The sequence below is a fragment of the Thalia democratica genome, chromosome 9, assembly GCF_965202585.1.
Source record: "Thalia democratica chromosome 9, ktThaDemo2.hap1.1, whole genome shotgun sequence".
Lineage (NCBI taxonomy): Eukaryota > Metazoa > Chordata > Thaliacea > Salpida > Salpidae > Thalia > Thalia democratica.
In genome coordinates this window covers 11,068,488-11,095,438 of record NC_139173.1, presented here as the reverse complement: position 1 = coordinate 11,095,438, position 26,951 = coordinate 11,068,488, and the positions used below count along the sequence as shown (strand labels likewise).

General features: G+C 25.4%; 1 protein-coding gene and 1 non-coding gene across 2 annotated transcripts; both read right to left on the bottom strand.

Annotated features, from left to right (window-relative positions):
* Positions 1–3,429: 3,429 nt before the first annotated feature.
* On the bottom strand, positions 3,430–3,536 carry LOC145845300 (U6 spliceosomal RNA). The gene has a single exon (XR_014370344.1). It is a non-coding gene; the product is annotated as a U6 spliceosomal RNA (small nuclear RNA).
* Positions 3,537–4,737: 1,201 nt separating this feature from the next.
* On the bottom strand, positions 4,738–12,004 carry LOC145844810 (dynein regulatory complex subunit 10-like). Its single transcript, XM_082952231.1, has 10 exons — positions 11,956–12,004; positions 11,820–11,894; positions 11,010–11,134; positions 10,562–10,779; positions 9,673–9,905; positions 9,332–9,480; positions 8,714–8,839; positions 7,386–7,510; positions 6,646–6,763; positions 4,738–4,890 (listed from the first exon to the last, which is right to left on the bottom strand). The coding sequence occupies exons 1-10, from the start codon at positions 12,002–12,004 to the stop codon at positions 4,738–4,740; spliced, it is 1,371 nt and encodes a 456-aa protein (XP_082808357.1).
* Positions 12,005–26,951: the final 14,947 nt, after the last annotated feature.

The window sequence follows — 26,951 nt, the reverse complement described above, 5'->3', positions numbered from 1 at the left end:
TCTAAACTAATTTGTTTATGAAATTTATTACCTTGTTTTAGTATTTATTACTAGTTTTTGTTAATTATCTGATTCTTATTTGAAACATTTTAAATTGAAGCATTATTAATTGATGCTTTACTAACTTAATAATTTTTTTAAATTACTTCTTAAAAAATTATAAGTGTATTAGCCAAAATTATAACCAACACTATTATCAATTACTAAGCTTTAAAATTGAATTTAAAGAAAACATTTAAAGATTTTTTAACCTCAGTATTTTTTTAAAAGTTTTATGTTTTACTTTACATAAAATAAATAATTTTTTTTTTTTTTTTTTTAACATTAATTAATCCAAATATGAAAGTTGACATAACACTGCTGCTAATACTTAATTTACATAGATTATAAAAATTTATAGGTAAAATACACCTGTAGAAACAAATGTGCTATCATTTTATTTTTGAGTAAAGCTCTACATAGCTTTTTTAATTTATTTAAGACTTTGAATTTTTTTTAATACTTTTATAAGTTTTCACGTAAAGGTGTAGGTGTAAAACTTTTTAGAATCAGCATAACACTTTTATTTTAGTTTTGATCTTTAGAAGCAAAAAGTTTTAATTTTTTTTATTTAGTCATGAAAAAAAATTAACTTTGCCCCTATGAACATTATCTCGGTTAAAAATATGGTTCTTACATTGTAAACGGCTAACTGTTAAAAATTTCAGACCTTTGTATAAATAACTTGTCTCCGTCACTAATTTTTTTTTTTGATTTGTAAGTATGATAAATGTAAAAACAAATTACAAAAAAAAGTTAATGACATGATTTATAATTGCTCAACATTTGAAACTGAATCTCGTCTTTCAATACTAAAATAAAAACGAAACTGGTTTTTTTACTTGTATTTTTTAAACAAAACAAAGACACAGTAACTTTTTTTCAAACCTTGAATAATGTTGTTACGTTTATTTCAAATACCTGGCTTCCGAAATTTATTTTACTTCGTTATAAAATGAACTCTCAAGTTACATAAACACATAATAATACGTAAATATATTTTTTTATATTGAACTTTTGTCCTGATTTTTACTTAAGTTTTACGAAATGCTTCAAAGGGCTATAAATTATTTCTTTTCAAATGTTAACATCTAGTGTTACTAAACACATGCAGAAAAGAATTTACGTTAAGCGTATCTTAAGGGATTTATTTTAACTTGATTATTTTATAACATAGTTTCAAAAATAAATTTAGAGATCACTTTTACAACGTTTTATCTATTTTTAGTTGGTTTTGTAAGCTTTTTTTACTTACAGTTTGTTTTATTCTCCATTTATGAAAAAAATACATTTTATGCAAAACAAATAATTTTTTCATAAAATGTACAACAATTGAAGACCTTGTTGATTTTTCAAAAATTTCTCTTCACTGACTTTGTTTTTAGTTTTGTTTTTGTAAATGATCACATAATTACTGTTTCTACAGAGAAAAAATTTATTTAGAAAAATACCAACAGTACTCTCTAAAACTATAAACAACTGTTGTTACTTTGAACATTTTTTTTAATTCCAACTTAAAACAAATTTCAGATGCTAAACAGTGAAACAGGCTAAAGGTAATTTTCATAACCTAATACTAACTTAATGAAATAATAAAACTTAAAACTATATTTTGATTACTTTAGGTATTGATATTGATTGGTTTAAACCCAAAACTAGTTTAAACTAATTGTATTTGTAATTTTTCTTGACATTTCAAGTACTTTTAAAAACAGTCGTTCTAAGGCTGTTCATAAATTAAAAAAATAGTCTACTTTTTTGTTATAAGAGTAAGGGTATATCAAAATGCTGCAGTTTAAACATGCCTACCATATATTTTTAACATTATACGGCACTAAAAAATGAAAACATCGTCATACAATTTGTATTACACTTTTATATTTTTAAAACAAAATGTATTATAACACTTTTAAGTACTTATTCTACTTTAGCCAAACCAATAAAGCTTTTATCATCAAAATCAGTACATCAGTCGATTTTTAACAACGAATGAAAAAAAGGGATACAACCGTTTAGTTCTTATGTTCAAATAAGGACTTTTATTTTTCACGCCTGAACGTTAGGAGCTAAATAACGTGCGCTTTTAAATACAAAATAACAAAATTTTACAATTGATAAAGTCCAGAGTTTCCTACATCTTTAAACTGCCGATAATAAGCGTAAGAATTCGCAAAATTAAAATGTGCATCGAAAAAGTTAAGCTCCGTTTAAAAGCTCCTACTTTATAAATTAGATTTTAATGTCATGATAACTAAACTTGAAATTTAAACATTTTTACGATACTTTAAATTGTTTTATTGTGCATGGTTTTATTTGAAAACAATTTATATTTAAAAAAAAAAAAAAACTTTTATACATATTTTTTCATTAACAATTTTTAATTTTTAAAACTTAAAAATCTAAAACCAAAAACTTTTTACAAAAACTAGAACTAAACGTTTTCTTCAAAAAGCTATATATTTTTTTAAGAGTCACTTTTTAGTATTTGTCAGCGGCCGGTCCGGTATTACGATGTATAATTTTGAGACCAATATCTTTTATCTTTTATGAAATCATTTCATCTGAAACTTTTTTATATTTGGTCAACAAGTTAAGTCCTTTATGTACTTTTTAACAACAATTAAAAAGTTATTTAAATAACTATGACGTAGCTATAGCAGGTTATAAAAGCAAGCCATTCAAATTAAAAATAAAAATAAAATGAATCTGCGGCCCGAGAACAACTTTTTATAATCATCTTGACCTGAGATTATAAACGACTGCCGGTATCTGCTATAACGTTTATTTATTCAAAATATTTATAAAGTGAATTGTTTGTAAACTCTGTTTAAACTGTTTTATGTAACTACTAACTAATTACCCAAAATTTTCTCAAATGGTTTATGTTCTCTTAAAATAGTTGATTAACTTTAGAGCATTGGAGCAGATGCTAAACCTAAAAAATAAAAACTTGTTATAATAATATAAAACTGTTGAAACTGTTAGTTTTTAAATAAACTTTTTATGATATTTTTTTTTAAGTCGTATCTTAATATTAAGAGATTTTCTAATTACTTGTTGTTTTTCCGCACTCCCTAAGAAAAGTACCTCCCGTCGCCATTGGTTAAAACTTACAATTAGGCTTATGGTTTATTAATTACTCATTCTTTTTGTAACATTTTTTATTTAAATTTTAATTATTATGTTGGTTGTTAGTTATACATAAAGAATTTCGGTCCGCAAAAAAATACTAAGCACTTATAAAATTTTTTTTATCTATTTATATTTGATTTGTTTTTTAAACTAAATAGATTTAGAATGACAGCTCTGTGTACACAAAAAAATAAATACTCACGCTGACTGTGATTCTTAACTGTTAAACAATTACTTTAAAAAAAAATGTTTTTATCAGAAAAGTAGGAACGCTTCACGATTTTGCGTGTCATCCTTGCGCAGGGGCCATGCTAATCTTCTCTGTATCGTTCCAATTTTAGTATATGTACTGCCGAAGCAAGTACGTAAAGTTGATGAACTAAGCTCGTATATATACGCGTCGGTTCAACTCGTTGCGAAAGTTTGTGCGCTACATATTATGACGTCATAATACATTAGAATTATTTTCTCCTTATAAATAATTAAAGTTATAAATATAATTTTGATGCGAAAAACTTTTATTTTAAATATCCTTAAAAACGTGTATGTTTCTAAAATCTACTAAAATATGTTTTGTAAAATATTATTGAATAAAAACTTGTTGTTAATAGTTTACCTAACTTGTTTTGAATATTTCCGTTTAAAAAACTGTTTGCAAATTATATATAATAGACAACTAAAAGTCTTTAATTTAATGTATTTAACTAATTTTATTACATTATTGCAGATAAATAGTTTAAACTCTTAAAACATCTTATTTTAATTAAAACTTTTTGTAGTCGTTGATTATAAACTTTATAAAAACAGTTTCAGATTATTAAAACAATTCAAAACTAATTTTGAAAAAGATCCCATTAGTTATCAACAAGTTAGCAGTTTTGATTACTAGTACATAATGGCAAAAAATTTATTTTTGAAACAAATTAATCAGCTTGAAAATTAGAAAAAAAGTGAAAAGTAATTATGGCAACAGTGATTTTTAATCTGTTTTTTCTACAAAGTAGAGTTTTTTCTCGTATTTCAATATATACAAAACGCCATATATATATATTAGCAGTGTAATTACAAATTTAAATAACTATATTTATGGCTAAATTTTATCTCATTAGGTTATTTAATTGATAAAAAAAAACCAAGGCCAATTTTTTCTATAAAAATCAAATTAAAAGATAACGTAAAGAGTTATTGTCTTGTTATATTTTTTTGAAATCATCTATTAAAAGTTCATATAGAAACATTAAAATGTTAGTTTATGTTACCAATTTTACATTATGTTTAAAATATATGTATATCTGTTTATATTTGAACTAGCTTCTCTTGTACTTAATAACTTATACACTTTTTTTGGAAAATCAGTTAATACTTTTCGTTAACACTTACTAAAATTAAGATACTAATCTGGTAAAAGCTTATCAAAGTGCATAAATTTAGTTCTGTTAACTTTTTTTTATATTTTTTAAATTAATAAATAAAAATAAATTGATTTACAAAAAATGGGTGTGCTGAAGTTTTTGTTTATTGGTTGCTTAGTGATTCACTAAATTATTCGCAGTCGTCAATTTTCTTTCAGTTGAGTTTTTTTTGTCTGTACAGCGGCCTGTGCTTCATCTTGTTTTGCCTCTTCGCTCTCCGCACTTCCCTCATATGCTTCATGTGGGCTGCCTTGAGCCTCTTCTTCACCAAATACTTGCGGAAGCTCGATTGGATGATAACAGCCGCCTGTAAGGATATGAGTGTAGTCAAAACTTTGTACATTGTTATATAAACAAAAAAACTATTTTTTTCGGCTACAGTATTTCAGTATGTTTTTTTTAACTACTTTAGTTTTCATCTTATTTCTATCTTTCTTTAAATTTTTTTAGTATTTTAAGTTAATTTCTAAAACGTAATGAATATCTAATTTGCTTGTTTTACTATCTTTTCTTAATCCAAGACTTAAGTCAGCTTATTAACAAAAGTATTTATACACACATGTAGAAAATAAATATTTAGATTAACTAAATCACCTTCCACTGAGCCAGCTTAAAGGGCTTTTAAAAAGTTTATTTTTAAAATTCGAATTTAAAAAGAACAGTACATATGTTTCATAAAAAAAGTTTTTTGAAACATATGTACTGTTCTTTTAAGGTTCGAATTTTTAAAATAAACTATATATATACATATGTTGTATTATGACGAAAAACAACAAAAGAAAAAACATCTTATATTTTGTACCACCCTATTGTGTAAAGGTAGAGATGAAAAATGCTTTCTAAAAATATTTTGCCGAAGTTTTACCTCGAAGCACTTGTACCATAATATTTTAATATAAAACTGTTAAAAGTTTTGTACTTGTGTATGTCAAACAATAAGCAAATTCGATGAATCTAAACAATTCAACTGCAAAGTAATATGGTCGGTGAAAAATATTTTAAAATAAATATTACCTACAAATCGAATTGAGAATAGCGAAGAATTTTAAGCAATATATTTAGTAGGCGACTTAACGTTTGAATTTATGAATTTTATTTAAACAAATAAGTGGATTAATTGTTGTTTGATAATAAAAAACACAAATTTAAACAATTTCGTTCAAAATAAACATTAAAAACGGGTTATAGTTATTAATAGTTTAGTGAACAGACAACAATGTGGTCGAAAAAATTTTGATCCAAGGACCTGGGTGCGCGAAAAGACCTCTCGGTCATTGAGTCGCACACCAAATAATTAATTAAAATATTGTATTTAGACTTTAGTATTAGCTGAGAAATTCTAGCTTTTATAAATAAACTAGTTAAACTTGAAAAACGGCTATACTTTTTATAAAATGAAATAAAAACCAGATTACAAAACAAAAAACATAGCATTTAAAAAAAAAGAACTTTACGGTAGGTACTAAAAGTTTCCTTTTTTTTAAATACTATATAACGTTAAAGCCACTAAATTATGCCTCCTTAAAACTAAGTAAGTTCATGACGTAGTTACCATTATAAATGTTTATCTAAAATGTGTGAATATCAATTTATGTTTTGTTATAAAACTGAATTAACTATTTCAGATAAAATTATAAGTGGTAATTTTAAGTACGCAAACATATAAAAATCCTATATGCTTTAAAAATATAGTTCTTTAATATTATAAAATATAACATTTGATACAGATGTTTCTGTTTTTTTTTTACTTTTCGAAGCAATATTCCTATTTACTAATTATATTTTTTCGTTTAAATAGTATTATGGATAATGATTCAACAAAAAAAGTAAACAAGTAAATAGAAACGTAGGATTTTGTATGCTTTGGTTTTTCATTATTTTTCTTTAAGATTTTTAGTAATCACAGACTAGTTTGATTTTCTAAAATTGTTTTTATAATCAAATAAAGCAAACTATTTTGTTAGTTTTCCGAGTATTAATAAAGATAAACTAAATAAAAACTTATTTACTAAATTATTAAGCACAATTACATCTAAGATCAAAAACAACAAAATAAACTGACGCTTAGCCTCTTTTCACTCTTCAGTCTCTCCTCTTCTTCCTCTCTCTTCTCCCGTTCGATCCTGTCTTGCACCTCCCTGTACTCGATTTCCGTTTTGTAGAACGAGCTATCAACATCCCTGCGGGCAAAAAAAAAATGCTAAAGTTTTGCTTGTTAGCCACAAATCAAGTGTTATTTCATACTTCGAAGAAAAAGGAGAAATGTATAGTTTTATTTGTTTTACTTTATTATAATTTAAGTTTAATCACTACAACTATTATATAGTTTTATAACAGTCGGGTTTAACATCATATGTTGCATCTGTAATTAATCATTAATCTGTAGTAATTATGCTTATTTCTATTAAACATATATATATATATATATATATACCTACTTTAGCTTCTATTCTTTCCTTACAGTATTTATTTCATTATTTTTTACAGAGCTCCGTTGAAGTGTGTTAACAAGTTAACACACAGAGACATATATTTTTTTAACAAAGAAAGACTACTGTGAAAAATTGTTATCATATACTGCAGTGAATTTGCTTCACTAGGATCTCTATTAGCAAACGATTAACTTTAAATTTTGAACAGTTAGAGAGAAATACGTATTAGTTTTTCAAAATATATTTAATTTTTTTTGTTTTTACAAAATATTTTAATGATAAGCTCTTTGTCCATTCGAAAAATAAATCAGAAATAAAAACAAACAAAACACAAGTAGTAATTTTTTCGCAACATCAAGTAAGAACTAACTCGAGCTGCTGCTTTTCAACTTTGTATTTTTCTGAAATTGCGTCGATTTGCACCTGCAGCTGGTTCATCTCCTCGTCGTAACTGTCGATCAGTCGCTCGATCTCAGATTTTACTTTGAAGTTTCTCTGAGTTTTTTATTGAGTTTTATAACTTTTTGTTGAGATTTCAGTTTGCATTTTATACGTAAATATTTACAAACTAGTTAAGAAAAAATATTCTTTTTTTTTATAAAAAGAAAAACATACTTCATTAGCTACAAAACATTTTTTGGTGTGTTGTATTACAAAGTAACAGAAACTAAAGCGTGTTTACATGATAAATTTATATTACTGTATAAACTGCATCTAAAATTCATTCTTTGCTTCAGATTTATGTTACTAGTTTATTTTTGAGTTTTTAAATGAAACGATGCTTTTAAACTCTATCTAGTTTTTCTAATTATTTTGCTAACTTTTGTAATAATAAACTGTGAACTAAAGTCAAAGAACTTATGATTTAAAAAATTATAGTTAACATTCGATCTTAAAAAGTTGAACTACCAACCAATTTCACTTTTTTATTTTACATACTAAAACAAGTTTCTCTTTGTTATGACCTGAAAACATTTTTACTAATAAACATTAGAACAATAAATTTTTCGGTTACTTTTTTCAGTTTACTTTCGTTTGATCTGTTTTCTTCAATTAACGTTGCAAGATTTTTCTTTTTGTGTTGAAGTAGTTGATTTGATTTAGTAATTTTAATCATGTGGGCTTTTAAATCTTTCATCTTAAAAAAAACTCTTTTTAAAGCTTTTAAATTTGCAGAATAGAATAAAGCTTAATTATTCTTAATAAATGTTATCCTTTAGAAATAAAACTTAGGAGTTAATAGTTTTGTTTAAAACAATTGAATTTGCATAATCTTAATCAAACATATGTGCATAAAGAAAATTACGTGTGCTTTAAAATGTTTACATTTTACTAAATAGAAAAGAGAAAAACATTGTTTGTAGCAATATTTAAAAATTACTATAAAAAAAACTTTCCAAGTTTTCTCAAGATTTTTCTATGTAAAAAAAACTGATTTAATTACTTAACAAGTAAATAGGACTTTTGATACCTTTAGTTTTCGTTTGTTTGAGTATAGTACTATGACTAAGCAGTAATAGCTCTATATTATATATTTTTAATCAAACATTTTTTCTATTCAAATATTTCATATTTTAAAAGTTTTTTGGTCAATTCAGTTTTAAACTTTGAAAATAAAATAAAAACCGTTTTTTTAAATGTATGTAAAATTACTCAGTACTTTTACACATGAAGTTCACATGCTAAACAACTGTTTACCTTTTTCTTGTTACAGTCCTTGCTTAATCGTTCAATTTCGTTTTTGTGAGATTCCGAAACTTCGTGAATGGAAATTTTGAGCCTCAAAATCAGTTTCTCGTTGTCGGCACGAGTTCTTAGTTTTTTCTTTAATGCAAGTTTGATTAATTTTTAAAAACAAGCTAGTTTTTCAAAAGTATGAAATGTTACAAGACCATTACTTAAAAAAAAAAACTTTTATTGGAAAAATTTAAAAGAGTGTACATAAAGTAAACAATTTTTTAAACATTTCTTGCACAAAATGCTTTAATGAAAGGAAATTATGCAAAGGGTAAATATGAAATTTACAATGTATACAATTGTATATCTATCTATGATCTTCTAATTTTGTGATAGTTTTTTAAGTACTTTTTTCTAAAATATATTTAAACTAGCCTTTTTTATTTTTTAATTTGATTGTTTCCAAAGTTTTAACAAAAAACATTTAAAACCTCAGCAATTTTTTTTAATGTTGAATTTATAGATTAACTATTTATTGTAGTGTTTGAATACCGGTTCAGTTGTCTGATTTTCTATAACGAATCATATAACTTCTAACACGCGAAATAAATATGTACAAAATATATAATTGTTAAAAACTTTAACAGCAGTTTCCAATTCTTCTTGAAGCTTCTCACATCTTTCCTGGTAAATGTAGTTTGTCTTCTGTACATTGTTTATATATTTTAAGTGTCGTTTTTTTTCGATCGCTGTTGTCAAAAATCTCTCGTACAGAATTTCTCTCAGGTCTGCAAAAATATATCAAGCTACATTTCTTATGCCAGTTGTTTTGAAAACAACGGCTTATAAAAAATTTAACAAATTATGCTAAAAATACAATTTTTTTAAAGTACTTTTCAACTCCTCACTTTACAAACCACTAAACAATCTTTGTTATCGGAACAAAGACTTTTTTTTTGTAAAACTTTAAAGTTTCCAACCTTTGAACGCCTTGATCAGCTTCTTCGGCTGATACAGTTTCCTTGCCAGCGGTCCGGCGTTTATCTTCTCGGGCAGGAAGGCGAGGATCTTCTCCCTGCTGACGTCATCGTGCTCCAGCATCCGGGTCAGGTTCTTCATCTTCTCGCTCACCTTCACCTCGAAACAGTCCAGGTACGGGTCGCCGGTTTTGGGGTTCTTCTGGTAGTAGTGGTCCACTTCTTCGCAGTATTTCCTGGTTTGTTTTGTAAAGTGAGAATGTAAACAATAATGCGTTTTGGCTTAAAAAATGTACTGAATATGTTGCGGCAGCGGGTAACAGGGGCGGGTAACGGATCCAGTCCGCGACTTATTTTTTAGTTTGAAAACATCTTGTGAAATTCAAATAAATTGTCCTTTTTAATATAAAAGTACTTAAATATATTTTGTATACCATTTGCAGCTAAGAATATTTAAATTTAGATCACTCATTTTCGTTTTTGTTTTATTGTCACAAACTTTTTCGAAATTACACCAAGGCTTTTTTCAGGCTACAAATAAACTTTAAAATTTTTTAGTAAGTGTAAAGTTTGAAAATAATCTAAAGTTTATATTCTTAGTTATAAATAGTATATAAATACTTTCATAAACATTTAAATATTATCACTTTTGTTTTAAACTTTGGTAGACAGTAAGCTTATTCAATAACTACTTCATCAAAATATTTCCTTAAGAAGTTTTATGACTTATGAATTTATCAATAGTAGCACATAGACTAATAGAGCAAAAGCATACTTTTAAAAATGTAAAAATTTTCAAAAGTTTAATGTAAAATCCTTCATTTGTTCATGTCACATGATCAATTGAAAACCTCTGCTTGCAAACTTGGCACAACAAATTAAATAAACATACTTCAACTTGACCAAATTGTCATTCATGTGGTCCCCAACCTCGGTTTTGAATTGTTCGTAAAAAAATGAGTTTTTCTTGTTGAAGAGAAAAATCACCACTGAGGTTATTATTTCCAAGTTGGTGATTGCTTCGTCGTAGCAAGAGAAAATTTTGCGCTGTATTTGGGCTGTCAGCCGCTTTCTGACTGGCTTGATATTTTTAAAGCCAGGTAGTTCTTCCTGGAAACTTTTTTGATGAATAAAAAAAAAATTATATATTGCATAAGAGAAAGTAACTTTACTTTTTGAAGTTCATTTGCTTATAAAATCTAAAATTATACAAGTTAAACTGTAAAAAAAAACATTTTAACTGCTTTAAAAGAAGTTTTACAACAAATTTTTATGGTTAAGTATTTCTTTAGATAGATAAAAACAGATTAAAAACGTTTTCAATCTCATATCTTACTCACAAGTTCATTTTCACGAGATTCGAATGACATTTCTGGATTATTAATAGAGCCAAGTGACTTTTGTGAATTTTTTGAAAACTTTGAACTTTTGTTAGAAACATTTTGAAAGTTAACTCGTTTCTTTGCTGAATTATTTTAGTTAAGTTTTATTTCACAAAAAATAAGTTTCACAACAAAAAGATGTATAAGTATGTAATACGTTAACCTACTTTTTTTCAATCTACAAATCATTCTATTTTGCTGTTTTCGTACGTAAAAGAATTAATTCCAAAAGTGCACGGTAACTCTTTAACTTTGTGTGCAAATAATTTTTAATTCAAAACAAAAAACAGCATAAAAACGATTTTTTTTAAATTCTATATTTAAATTATTTTTAATAAGAATTGTTAATTAGGAAGACAAAGCTATCGTTATAAAAATTTAACTAATCATCAAAATTTCTGATTATATTTTAAAGTCTGACCTAATGACCAATTTTTAGAAAAAAAAAACTTTCATATCGTCCTTTATAGTGGTTAATTTTACTGCGTACTATTTTAGAAGTTTAATTTGAATTTTAATGTTTTTTTCAAACTGGAAGTATAGTTTAATTTTGTAACTATTAGTTTTTTTTTAAATTTACTTTGGTGTTTTAAATACTTTTTTACTAAACTAATTGTATTTTATTTTAAAATAAGCATGACACCAAAATAAATTACTAATACTTAGTTATAAACACAGCTGTAGTTTTTAGGTTTACTTACTACTTTATTCATCTACAATTTAAAAAGTTAAGTTACTTAAAGTTAGCAATTTAAAACTTTCACTCACTTATTCTGTCTCCATCGCTAAGTTCAGACGAGTTTCGACTTTTTTCTCTTAGTATGAATTTAGGTAGTTTTACATCTGTTTATTGAAATAAATTAAAGACTAGTTTCTTTTTTTAATGTTAATTTTATTGACAAACCTGTGTCTTTTGTACTAACTCTTTTTATACTTGGTAATACTTCAGGCATTTTGCTTATTTTTGTAGGTGCTTTATACTTTTAAAAATGGCTACTTTCTTGATTTTGAATATTTGCTGTAAACTTATAATAAAGTGCTGTTTTCTTGGGTTTTTTGATTTGCTGTTTACTTATAAAAAGTGCTGTTTATCTTGGGTTTTTTTGATTTGCTGTTAACTTATAAAAAGTGCTGTTTATCTTGGTTTTTTTGATTTGCTGTAAACTTGAAATAAAGTGCTGTAAAACTTGTTTGCGTTTCTTGAAAAAAATGTTTTGTTTAAAATATTTTTAACAAAAAAAGTATTTAAATTAGCATATGACGTAAATGTATCATCTTATTCATGTAAATTTTTCAGAAAAAAAAGTCTCACTTTGTTGGTAAAAAATCAAATCTGTTCGCTAAAGTATTATTGTAGATATTTTCCGTTTAAAAGCAGATTTCAATAAAAATATAATGGAATACAGTTTCACTTGCTGTTCCATTTAGTTTAATATTAAATGATAAAAAAATTAACTAATCGGAACGCAAGTTATCTGACACAATGTTGGTTTAAACTTATAGCAGAAATATACAATTCAGCGGCAGAGAGTTTGTAAGCAGATTCGAGTCAAGACTTTCCAGATGTAGTTCTGGAATTAAACTTTATTATTTTTATTGTAAAAATATTTTTTAAATCTATTTATTTCTTAATATTGTTTTATGGTTTAAAGTTCTATTAATTAATTCCTATATTGATAAAAGACTTCTTGAAACCCCTGTCGCTTAGGTTTATTTTGTTTGTTAAGTCTTGAATTCCAATTCAAATACGTTCAAAAGTAAAGTTTATTTTTTTTATTTTGGGCATGTTAATAGTGTGTGTATCACTTTATGTTCTTCAATAGTAAAAAACCACACATTTGTTGTGCCTAGTTTGTATGGAGTAGCCCTAAGTATCATTCAGTCCTGGACAAGACGTTAAAAGGTATCCGTGGTGTGCGACTCGATAACCGAAAGGTTTTTTTGTGCACCATGTCCTAGGACCAAATATTTTGAGCTTCGTTTTTTGTCGTTCAATAAACTATAATGATAGTGTTAATACAGTTAGGTTTATATTACTTTTGGTTAATAGTTCGGATTTAAAGTGTATTATAACCATACAATACAAGTTCTCTTGTGTGGTTAGAAAAACTTTATTTAAACTTTTATATATATAAATGTATAAGGTTCTTAGGATTGCTAAAAATGCTTTTGTAGCCATTAGATTAGAGGAATACCTTTCTAATATTAACGATTCAAGCCTTAACAATCGTACTTTAATTTATTTACATTTGTTAGTTAAAAATGGTGCTTTAAGTATGAAAATATAATGTACTTTAATTAAAAGATCTTAATAATGTTTTTCTACATAAAAAAACACAGTTTTTAAGGTGAATTTTATAATAGAATGACAACATAAGTAAAACTAGTAACTTTGTAAATAGAAAATACATTAGGAATTTTTTTTTTTTAACAATAAATTGATACTTTGTTTAAAGAATTAGCTGTAAAATATGTTCAAATATGACTTTTCTAAACAAAACAAGTTTGCTGGTAAATTATAATAACAATTTTTTCAAAGTTTTTAAACTATTGAATTTTAAAATTTTTCTTTGAACAAGCTTGATAAAACAGTTTTACGAGTTGATTTACCTTTAAAAATTGCCAGCAAATATATCATTCAATTTTGTTTTAATACAAGCTTTAATATTTAAACAATTAACACAAAAAATATTTTTATTCACATTCCAGCAATTTCTTTCAATAAAAATATAATTAAAGTGATACAAACTTTATAACAACTCAAATAATTAATAAAACTCTTAAAAGTTTATTAAAAAATAAACAAAAATAATAATAATAGAATTAAAACTGTAACAGTTGTAGGTCTAATAACAGCTTGGTTCTTATTACTAAGACACAATGATTCCAAACCAAGCTGAACTAGAAATAAGGACTTTTAAGTTTAAATTGTGTAATAAAATTATTTGTAAATCCCTTTAAAGACTAAAATTTTAATGTAGACTAAGACTTTGTAAAAAAAAGTTTCAAACTAAATAAAGACTTCTTATTGAACGAAAATTCGAAGGTTATTTAGCCTAAAAATTTTTTTTTAATATAATGTTTTATACGCTTGTTTTAAAATAAACTTTTATTTTAGTTATTTTTTCCTGCAACATATAGCAAATGTAAGATGATTTTTATAAAAAAATAGCAGTTTTCCTTATCAAATTAACATTTAGACAATATTTTTATAGGGTATTATCATTCATCTTCAACATAATTTTGTATGAAAACAATTATGGGCTGACATACGGCAAACGACAATTATGGTGATTAAAAAACAACAGTTTTTAAATTAAAATCTAGCTTTGCAAAATAAGTCTGTTACTAAGTTTGCTAGTAAAAAAATAGTTTGTGTTTAACATTAATATGAACTAAGTTAACTCAGTTCTAAACTAAGATACTTAAAAATTAGAACAAATAACCATTTGTATTATTTGACAATACGGATAAAGTAGTTTCAAGCTGCATGATGTAAGTTTATCAAAACTTAATTGTTATCAAGTTCTACACCAAATTTGTAGCAATAATTAATACTGGTACACACCATACAAGATGTCAGATTAACTATTAAAACCATGTTTGTTTATTGTAGTTCAGCTGTAAAAGTTTTAGGAAATAGTGTATTTTACATAACTTAAACTAATTAAACGTATTATTTCAAATCTTATAACAATTATACTCACTACTGTAAGTAATTTACAACGTCAAAGTTGATACAGCTAGAGTAAAATAAAATGAAAAGCAAAATTAAATTAGGTTTAATGATATATATAACTAGTCAAGAACTTTTTCTTCTTTTTAGATATAGTTTCTGTTCCAAATATATTACATATATGACTAAAAATATTATTTTTTGACAAAAAAAAAACCTAAAAACAAAATAACTACTAAATAAAACACAACTATAATTGATTAAGCCTCTGAATTTATAAAATATTTTAATGAAATTAAAATGCTTAAAATTTCTTATATGGATTGTAATTTTTTGAACGACTGTTACTTTTGCATAGTGCCTTATATAAGAAAAAAACTTTATTCTCTAAATTGTTTACAAAATTTTAACAAGTTTACTTAAATAAATAATTAAACTTGTAAAAAGGACACCAAATTTATTTTATAAATAAGAATAGGTCTAATATGCACGAAGGGACATTTTTGCACGAAGGGACATTTTTGCACGAGAAGTCTTTTTTGCACGAAAGTAAAAAAATAATAATAAAAAAAGAAAAAATTAAAACATTTAAAAAAGCGATTTATTATTTAAAAAAAAGTTACCGAGCAAGGGTAAGGCTTAGAATAACAGTGATAGTAAAAAAAATAACAAAAAAATAAAATTACAAAAATATTATAAAATACTAGAAAAATTTAAAATAAACAAAATAATAAACCCCAAAAAACAATATTTATTACATCATAAATTAAAAAAACTATCGACCGAGGGTAAGGGTTAGGGGTTATAGTGATAGAAAAAAAAGTATTAAAAAAAAAGTGTAAGATTTTTTTTCATCCGTGCAAAAGTGTCTTTGTGCAAAAGCGCCCTCGTGCAAAAGTGTCCCTTCGTGCACATTAAATTCCTACCAGTTATAAATACCCCTATGTTTACCTACTCACGTGTAAATTGCATTAGATTTTTAAAAGAGTTTTTTAGTATAATTTACTTTACGATAATCAACTTACTAATAAAATACTGATAAAAGGTTTATTTTCATCAAAAAAAGGTTATCAAACTTCAAAGTTATTTTTTCTTTTAGGTATAGCATACACTTCCTTTTTTTCGTTTAAATTTTATAGTACCCTTGTTTTCAGTAATTTAAATAAAATCATATACTTTGAAGTTTATTTTCATGGGATCCTTTTAAAAAATGGTTAAATATGGTATTTGTTCGAGAAAAGACAGACCAAAAATAAGTAAAAATATATTATGTAGAATAATGTTGATTAGTGCCTCCAATTTTTCAAGTAATTTATTTTAATTTTAAAAAAATTCTAAAAAATATTTAATATGGCTGGTTTTTGGTAAGCAATCTTTAATAGTCTAACTAAAACCTCAACTGTTTAACAGGAGTTTATACATATATTTTAGTTTATTAAACATATCCTTTTAGCTTTTTCTTATATGAATAGTTTTGTATGGTTTACGTCAAACCAAAGTAAAAAATAAAATATTGATGTCATTAAATATATTTATATTTTAAACATTTAAAAACGTTTTTCAATGAACTGTTAATTTTAAACTTTTACGATTTGATTTTCTTTTTGTAGCATTTAAATGCTGAAAATATTTAAACATTTATTCATTAAAAGCTTTTAAATTTTTTCTTTAGAAGGCCGTCAATATAAGTTGCGCTGTAATAAAACCATTACTTCATTTTGTATATTTAAAGCGTGAATAAATGTAGGACTTTTTGTAAAAATAAACATTCTGTAAGCTTTCTCAAAACAACTTTCCTAATTTTCAAAAAAACATTGTTTATTTGAAAGAGGTAATTTCTTTCCAATGAATACGTAAGAAAAAAAAGTTTACTTTGCTTTTGATATAAAATAAACAACATGTTGAAAATTGTTGGCATTCGGCAGTAATTGGTGTGCTGTAATGTTGTGCTATAAACACGTTAGATTTAAAAGTTAAATGCTTTTTACTTAAGTTCTAAGATACTTATTAGTATTCTATGATCATGTGTGGTTAGCTGTAGTTTTAGTATAGTGTGATGAAGCTATAATGTATCTTTGTGTTTTTTAGTTCATGTAAATAAAAGACTAATTTTTATTCAATTTGTATATCAATCCCAAATGTCTTCTACTATACCCTCTCTATTCCTTATTACCCATAAACTTATCCATATTGAGATAGCACCTTGTTTTTTGGTTTTTTTTTGAAAAAAAAAACTAAGTAAAACATTAACATTTTTCTTTTTTTATCAAACAAACTAATATATACTTAATATATACAAAACATGTTTTTATTTATGACAAGTTTAAATAGGTAAAACTTAACTCTTTTATTCTAATTGTTTGGTAGGTATTTTATCAAACAAACTTTTTTATATTTTTCTCTCACAATTTGAGGACATTTTAGAGGATGTAAAAAAATCCTTTTGAAAATTGATTGCTAAAGAAGGTAGTGAACCTAACCAAAGATCCGTCAGCAACTGGAGACCATTTATTAAACAAACCTTACAACGTTAAGATTCTATAAACATTAAAATGACAATAAGTTTTCTATTTAAACATAGGGATGTAATTTGTAACATCTAAATGTACTGGTTTAGCCTTTAATGAAAAAATGGTTGGATATGGTTTTGTTTTTAAACAGTTCACTAAAAATTAATTTGCATCCTTCAACTTTTTTTAATTTAAGTTTTTATTTGTAGAAAAATAAAACTGTATAAAAGTTTTATCATTACGAAAGCGAAATTTAAAAAAAAACATTTAATATAAGCTAATCAATATTTATTTAAAAAATTATATTTAAATGATATTAAACCTAAAAGGGTTTTCTTTTTAAATAGAAAAAATTTGACCGATTCGCATATTATTTTATTTTTTAAATATTAAAAAAACAAACTGTAATTTTCAGTTTATTTTGTTTCAAGTTGTAAAGCAAGTATAAACGTCTGCTAATAGTTTGTTTTCAAAAATATAATTTATTTTTAATTAAAAATTGATCTTCAGCCAAACTATTTAAGTGTATGACTAAGTAATGCATTTAGATATTATTAGATATGTTTTATTATATTAAAACAGGTTAATTACTAACTTTAATTTGTATTTTATTAACTTTTTGTGTATAAAAGTTTTCATCATAAATTTTAACTTCACATTGTGAGGCAAAGTTTTCACATTGTAAATAATACAGGGTTTATTCTAAGTTTTAATTATTATAATAAAAAGTAAAAAATTTGATTACTTATTCCGATTTTCGTTCTGTTCTACTGTTGTTTTTAAAATTTTTAAAGTCTAAAAGGATTTTTTTGCCTGAGAAAATTATAAGAGTTATGTAGCAGACATTTATGTAGTTTTCTTTAAAATTTATTGTTGAAAGCAACTACAGAAATTACTGTATTATTGAACAAAAAAAGTTGTGCTACCCCACTAAAAAAAGTCTAGACGCGCCCCTGTCTTAATTGATTGTTTTTATAAAACTACATCGAAGTGTAATATTGGTCGCACAAAGAAACACCTGTAGTTTTTAATAGATCAGTACTTTTCTAAATTTGTTGTTACATAATTATTTTGATTTGGTTTTTTATCTAAAAGATATTGTTATCGACTAATACTTAAAAACTTAACTATAAAGTATGTTCATGTAAGTTGTTTTATACTTGGTTTATGTTAACTAAGTTTTATTTTTATATCCAACAAAAACGTTGATTATCGTAGTTTTTACTTTTTGCTTTAATTATTTAAGTAAAAAGTTTTTAGTTGATTAAACTTATTTTAATACAAAAAAATCCTGTTTTACAAAGTCTTAAGTTGAGTGAGTTTATTTCCTTTTGATAAATAGTCATTTAATATCTATTTTCCGCATAATATGTTTCCGTATACTTGAGCTTTATTTGTTAACAATTAAGTTAGTTTGTGTAAAAACAAACGTCTAAAGTATATAAGAAGTAACGTTTAGAATTTTTTACAGTTTGTTTTTAAAAAGAATAAAACTTTAAACACAAAATAACTTAAAAGAATGCGGAATATTTTTATTGTAAGTAAAATTATGGCAATTTTTTTTGATAAAAATAAAATTTAATAAGATTAGAAAAAGTCTCTCTACAAAAACTGACAACAAATTTTTTTTATTGATATATAGAAAAAACTAAATGTTTAAATTGTTCTTAACTTTAACTTAAGTTAATTGGTTCCTGTATAACTTATATTTAAACTTTTAAAGGTCTTTGCAACGGTTTTGCTTTCAAGCTATGCAAGTGAGTTTTATTTCGTTAAGTAATGTAGACTAACTTCAATATAAATTTATCTAGGTAGTTGAGAATTCTTAAACCAAAAAGATTGAATTTTTTTTTACATTTGACACAAAGTATACAGTTATAGTTGAAATAATAAGTTACTTACACTTTAACATGAAGTAAAAATTTAAAAAATGTAAACAAGTTTTTATTCTACAATTAGAAATATTTTTTTACAAATATATTTATTAGTATTTAATGCTTTTTCTCATACTGAAATCTATTTACGTTATCTAGCGACAAAAATTGGCGGTTTATTAACGCTTTTTAAAAGTATATTTTTATTTACACTAAAACGCTGCAGGTAGTTCAAACGTGGAGGTGAGCACATTTGGCGGTGAAACCTGCGATTTCAGTTTCTGGTACGGGAGAATACCCGATTACGAAGACACGTGTGCGAGGATGTACTGGAGCGTGTGGGCGTGGTGGAAAGCGCCTTACCCCTGGTGCTACACCGTTGGTGGAAGCTGGGCATACTGCGAGTGTTAATGAATTTTAAATTTTAAATTTGATTCTTATAAAGAAAATGCTTATTATATTTTTTTATAGATTTTTAAAGACCTTTAATTAAGTTTTTTTGTAAATGCCTTTTCTGTTTTTTATCGGTTTTCACTTTAAGATCTAGTTTATTTTTAATATTATTTTACCAGGTTATTAAAAACAACACAATGTTTCATTCTTATAGAAATCTATAAGAGATCTTTAATTGTTAAATAAGTCTATAAAAGCGTAAAAACAAATAAATGGAATGTATTGTAAATCAAAATTACTTTTTCCACACTTATTTAACAACTAAAGATCTCTTTTATATTACTGTAGGATATAACAGTTTATTGTTTTGAATAATCTGCAAAAATATAAATATAGTTCGTTTTTAAATATGACCATAAGTTTTTGAAAAATTTTAATTGTTTAGTTTAAAACAATTTCCAAAAAACAGTTTATAGTTCATAAAGTTAGAACTAACAACTTTATAACTTTTATATAACTTATACTTAAAATTGCATACTTGTTAGTTTATGCTTCAATTTTTTTTAATTTAGTTGCTTACAATTGTTGTGAAAGTTATTCATCATAAAAACTCTTTTACATATCGACTTCCTGTATATATATTATGTGAAAGATGTCCAACAACTCGATAACCGAACGGTTTATTCGTACACCGAGTCCTGTGATCAACTATTTAAGCTTTTTTTATAAGTTTAAAATAGTAAGTAAACATTATTAATACAAAACAATCAAATTAAGTATAAAAAAATACAATAAAGTTTTGAACAGTCAAAGTAAAAATCATAAAATAAAATTGTGTTACGTCTAAAAAACAATAAAAGTCAAATAATAGTCTCTTCAAGCTAAAAAACCAGAGTAATGAAAACATTATTTGCAACCTGATCAAAACTTTTCTATCCACAGCTTACAATTGGGAAATTGAATTTCCGGAAGACAGGCACTTGGTCAAGTCGGAGTCGGCAAGGAAGCAGTACTATTACAACTACTACCAGACTGCAACTACCTACGATGACGCTAGGAGAATCTGCCGGAGCATGGGAGATGGCTGGGACGTGGCAAGCTTGCAGGCCAAGCCGGTTCGGACAAGGAATTTCTATGGCCGGGTGGTGTTCGCGAAATACGGCTGGGAGTACGACCAAGTTGTAAGAAACATCGAGTAAGTTGACTTATGAAAAATAAATTTATTGCATGACATATTAAGTGCACTAAGTTTTTTGATTTCTAACATGTTTTTTTTTAGTTTGAAGTAATTTTAGTACAAAACAAAGGTGTTGAACTTGCAAGTAAAAAAACATAACGCGTGTTTAAATCAACTTTTATAATGTTCGTGTTTTAATTTAAATGTTACTGCAGAGACGCACTTCATCCACTATACAGCACTTGGGACGAGTTTTGGGTGAGGAATGTGGAAAATAACGGAAATGCAAAGAAACCGGCATGTCTGAGTTACCAGAAAAAGCGGAGTGACAATTTGCATTGCGGCACTTACTGCCATAGTTCGGACACGAGCAAGTTTAAAAAAGCATATTGCGATTTCAAAATGAGCTTCGTCTGCGAAAAGGACATGGACTGAAGATGGTTGAAGTTATTTATGTTTCCTTTTTAGTTTTTTTTTGTAGTTGTAATGTTTTTTTTTCTTTCAATAAAGAGTGATGTATTGTTTAAAGATTTTTTCTTATTTAATGAGATGCAAACTTAGTTGTTAGACAAAGTAAAGTCTAGAAGGAGTTAAAAATGCTTTACTTAAATTGTATACTAATGTTTGTTTTCTGTTTCTCTTAAGTTTTCAACAAAAATAATTCCTAGTATTATTATCAGTATTGTAAACTATAATGATTATTTTCTTGGGAACGGGTCAAAACAAAACAAGGGTAAGGGTTGGGCGTTATAAAAAATTAATAATAAAAACAAAAGTTTAGTGAAAAGAATAAGAAAATAAAACAATTTCAAAAGTTTTCTCTCGTGAAAAACTGTTTCTCCGTGCATTTTTGACACCTACCCGATTTTTTTATCTAACAGTTTTAATTGCTAATGGCTAAAGTCTTTTTTTTTGGTAAAAGAAAGTTTAGTAGGTCTATTAAATTACAGTTAATAGTACGATTTTCCTATGCCTTTCATTTGTTTATTTACTAAAAACTAGAAATTTTATATCCGAGCAACTTCCTTTTCGAGCTTTTGTATAATGCTCTCAGATATAGTAATTTTTTATCTAGTGCATTGTAAGTTGTTTTATAAGCTAAGACGTTACGGCCGTAAAATTATTCAAGTACTTCATATTCAAAACATTAGAGTAGGGTTTGCAAAATGCGGCCTTCTTTGCATAAGTATGCGGCATGCGACGGAATTTTAAGTTAAAAATATAGGTTTTTTAACAATAAAAGCTATTTTTATAATTAAAACTTACATGTGGGTTTTCAATTTAAAAGTTATTCATTACTAATGTTTTATAATTAAAAAAAAATGTATTCGTTGTTGATTACTACAAACACTTTAAGTTTCTGTAGGCAACTAAAAACTTTTTCTATAAAGTAAATTAGCACTCCACTCACTAGAAGCTGTTGACTTCTCCTTTAGAGCATGGTTTTCAAAATGGGCCATGTCTATTCCTAGTTACCCTTTTACCTTAGAAACAATTTCGAGTCTAAGTTATTTAACAATTGCTATCAGCAGCTTATGTTGAAAACTTATATTAACATATATCTGATTAATATCGGATTTCGATCATGTGTTTATGTTAGTTAGAATCTTTACAACGTTAATAAATTTCAAATTTTTTTAAATATATCTTGTTCTTGTTTTGGAATAACAAAAATTTGGAGTTTGACGCTTAATTGATACATTTACACTTTTAAAAACAAAAGACAAGTTAACCGACACCGGAGTTTTATTTAAAATTATCTGTTTATTTTATTAAATATTGCTTGGCTATGTAAACAAATAAAAAAATAATAGTTTTCTTTGTAGCTTGTAAACCAACAATTATTGACTGATTGTTTGTAGCTTTTAGCAAAATTTAATGATAAAATAAATCATTACCAAATATTTAAGATAAACAGTATGATAAAATAAAATTATTTTTTTTAAAATAACACAGTCTAATCATTTGAGTTATTATCACCTAGTTATTGGTTAAATGGACTATAAAAGTCCTTAACTAGACAATATTATAGTGCTAAAACACTTATGATCAGCAAGAATATTAACAAAACGTTTTGTTAATAGTGGTTAAATTCATATATTTATGTTTTATTTCTGAAAAAAAAAATTAAGAGTAGTTTCTAATTTTGTTTTCATAATTAAAATAATTTTTATGCATTGTATACTTTTTAATTATTGTAAAAAAATAACACTATTATTTATTTCTAAATTGAATATTTAGTAGTTCTCAACTTATGTACAAACAAGGAAACAAAACTTTGAGATTGTTTTTAATACATTTTAAATACAAAACAGTGTTTTTCTCTGTTGAGCTCTTCTCTAGTTATTTAAATCTAAAAAAATTGGATTAAACAAGAAAGTGGAAGGTATTATAAATCTAAAGCAAAAATTTAAAAGTAGGCTAAAAGTTCTTTATTTAATTTTTAAATATGAAACAGGGTCGACTTTACAGCTTTCTACAAATAACGAGCCAATTTCCTTAAAAAGAATACTTATGGCCACAGTCATTTAAAATAGTTGAGTAAATCAATAAAGAATGCCACCTAAAACCAAAAATTTAAAATCAGTAATAAAGCAATAGTAATCATTATATCTTAAGCCCATTTTTTATTTTCACAGCAAATATACTCACTTTTTTATTGTTTTTAAAAACTATGTCTTTGATTGAATGTTACATTGCGGGCTGCAAATTTGTATTTTGTGAGCCAGAGTTTGCTGAGTCCTGAACTAAACTAAAAGTATAATTTTAGTTAACATTTTAGAAGATTGATATGTTATACTTCATGAGGAGTTTAAATTAGTAGTTAGAATCAATATAGTATGGATTGGAAGTTAATGAATTTATGTAAAAAATAATTTATTTACCAAAACTAAGTATAGAAAAAGTTAAGATTCTTAAAGTAAAAAACAACTAAATATTTGCCCATTTTTTTTTTAATTATAAGAACGTTTAAACTAAAACAAAAAGACTATGATAATGTTTTAAAGTCAAATATATATATATCAAAATTTAGTTTATATTTTTTTTAATAAAGCTAAAATAATAAAGACTTAAATGTTTCAAATCAAGAACAATAAAATTTTCACTGTACAGAAATAAAAAAAAAAATTTAAATAAAAAATTAAAGTAATATTGATAATTGTTACAAATATAAATTGTAAACAAACATTTGTTTGCACTACTTCGGCTTGTTTGTTTGTATAAATAATTACTCTAGTACTTTTAGATGATACAAGTTACGTCCCTTTGTTTAAATAAAAAACTTATTGTCATTTTAATGTTTGTAGAATCTTAAAATTGTAAGTTTTATTTAACAAACGGTCTCAAGTTACTGACACATTTTTTTAAGGTTTACTACTTCCATAAGCCATCCAGTTTGTAAGGGGTTTTGTTAAATGCTCTAAGTTGTAACTAAAATTGTGAAAGAAAATGAGTAATAAGTCTGTTTGATATAAAAAAGGTTGTAGTAAAATAGTTAATTTTTACTTATTTAACAATCACTATAATTAGTTTGTTTGTTTTGTAAATTTTAAATAGCAATTTATTTTAGAAAATAAATATAATTCTTTATGCTGTTAATTTTTCCATAAAATTTACAACAATGTGCATTACTTTCATAAAAGTTTAATAACGATTCGATTATGATAGCTTTAATATAAGTAAATTTGGATGTTTTTCAAACCTAAGATTTTGTACAGTTTTCTTTTTTTTTTGTTAAGAAAAAAAGATCCCTCGGTTTTAAATTACGTTTTCAAAGTATGATATGAGATTAATGATAGATTTTTATTCAGTTTATGTACTGTTTGTGCCTGTATAAACAGAACTGTAGTATTTTTATTTATTAAATAAGTACATTTTTAAACATTATTGTTGGTTAAAACTTTTTTTTTTCAACTGTAAAACTTTCGTTTTGTTTATTTTAGCTTACATTTTAAATAGGTTCTTTTTTTTTTATAACTTTAGAACTTATGAACATAAGAACAGTTCGGTTGTTTGAGATCAGCAATTTTATTTTTTAATTACCTTTTTGAAAAATTATTTATATTTAAAATGTATTTGCTTATATAATAAAAGTTAAAGTTTTCAGTCATATTATGTTTTTATGTTTGAACTTAATGATTAGAGTTATTTTAAGACACCATCAAGTTAATTGTACAGAACTATCTCAAAATATAAAGCTATACTAGAAAACAAAGTAAAAAGTGTTTCTGAAAACTTATTTAAATTATTTAAGATTATGTAAAACAATGTTCTATCATATTTAAAAATATTTTCAAATGATAGTAGGTTGGGTTAAACTCAATTTTCAAAAAACTTTGTATGTAAACAGGATTGAAGCAATTATATTTCAATTGACTTGTTTTATTCGTTTTGTTATAAGAAGCTAATCTTAAATTAATTAAAGATTTTCTAAGACATTTAATGAACTTGTACAAACTTTTAATCTTTTTTTTTAAACTGTAAACTACTTATATGAATACATTCTTAAAACTATAAGTGCTGCATGAATTCATGTAAATTATAATATGATTTAAACATTAGATAAAAGGAATTGAAACATGAATAACAACAATCTGAAGGTCTCAGAGTACAAATTAACGATTATTATGTTATAAAAACTTATTTGTAAAAAATTAGAATGTTGAAAGTTCGTAATTTTTATGAAGATTGTTCAGTAGTGAATAGACGCTACTTTTAAAAAAGCAACTCTTGAATAAATTTATACTAACTAAACCACAACTATGTATAAGAAGTTGATTATCATTCGTAACTTATTCCTTGTGTAACTTAAACATTCTCTAACTTGATAACATTTCAGATTACGACCGAACAAATGGAGAATTGATTGATCGGTGTTTTGATATAAATCCCATTGATTTCTTTGAATTTTAAGCTCTACCGTATTTAGCTCGATAAGATATTTAGATAATTAATTATATAATTGTCATATTTGGTTGTAAGTTTTCTTTTAAAAAATCTTATGTGGTCTTTTGAACTTATTTTCCGATAACTTTATTGTGTCTTTGTTTACGAGACATTTTTTATAATGTGATTTTTTTAACTTTCATAAAAAAGTCCTGACTTTTTTATTGTTTATTTTCATTCATTATACATTTCAACGATTTTTAATAGTCCCTCAATATTAGTTTCACTTATTAAACAAAGTTAGTAATTTTATGAGCGTAAAGTTCAAAAGACGAGAAAAAACTAAAACTGTTGTTCAAAAAACATTTACAAAAACTAAATTCTACTGTAATTCAACAAAATATAAACTGTCCTGAAACCCGAATGGTGTAGGCACCCCCCAGGCATGCTATTCCACAATTGTGCCACACTGTAGTATTCTTCTTATCCCAAGTAACACAAAAATGAGGTCGCTGAAAAACTTGGCTGTCAACACGGTTCGAAAAGCACATTTGTTAGAGGTTTACTATTAACTTTTAGAAGCAATCTTTACTAAATCTCTATATATGTGTTCTATTTATAATACTTTTGGTTTATAATGGTAGTTTTATGTTGAATATTACAATTGTTTTCAAATAACTGTCTTCCTTGGAAGTTTTTTAAAAGATTGTTTCTCGCGAGCAATTTTTTTATGAAATTTAGCCTATGACTTATAGGCTTTCAACCCCTGATTTAATACAATATCTTATTTATTTTTCTGCTGTTTGTTGTCCAGCCTTCTTCTAAGATACGTTTTTAGAATCATAAGAACAGTAACTTTTTATGATTCCGTTTAGTAACTAACTGGAAAATAATAATACTCAAGGCATATGTACGAACAAAATAATCCGCAAACAAAAACCCACGCGACGCATTTTAAACAACCAAAATTCGAGCAATTTTAGTTGTTAATTTATAAATTATTATTTGTTATTATTTTTTCGTACACAGTAAGGTTTATAAATGGTTATTTCAAAACAATTTTTGTCAAAAAAAATAGTATGTTTTTTTTCAAAATTACGCAAACCACGAGATTTTTTTTCATGTTCGATCCGCTAAAGTCTTTTCGGATAAACAAATGAATTTAGCAATATTTAATTTTTAATCGTTATCTGGATCCGATTCCTGTCGAGAACTTTTTTTTCAAATCAGGATCCAGTAGATCACTGATAATAAGGATTAAACTATGTGATTGTAGTCAAGCTTGCGAACTCTTGGGATAAGTGAAGTTATATTATTGGGCAGACACAACTTACTGATATAACTTAACTTACTTTAAGAAATATATGTTTATTATTTCATTTT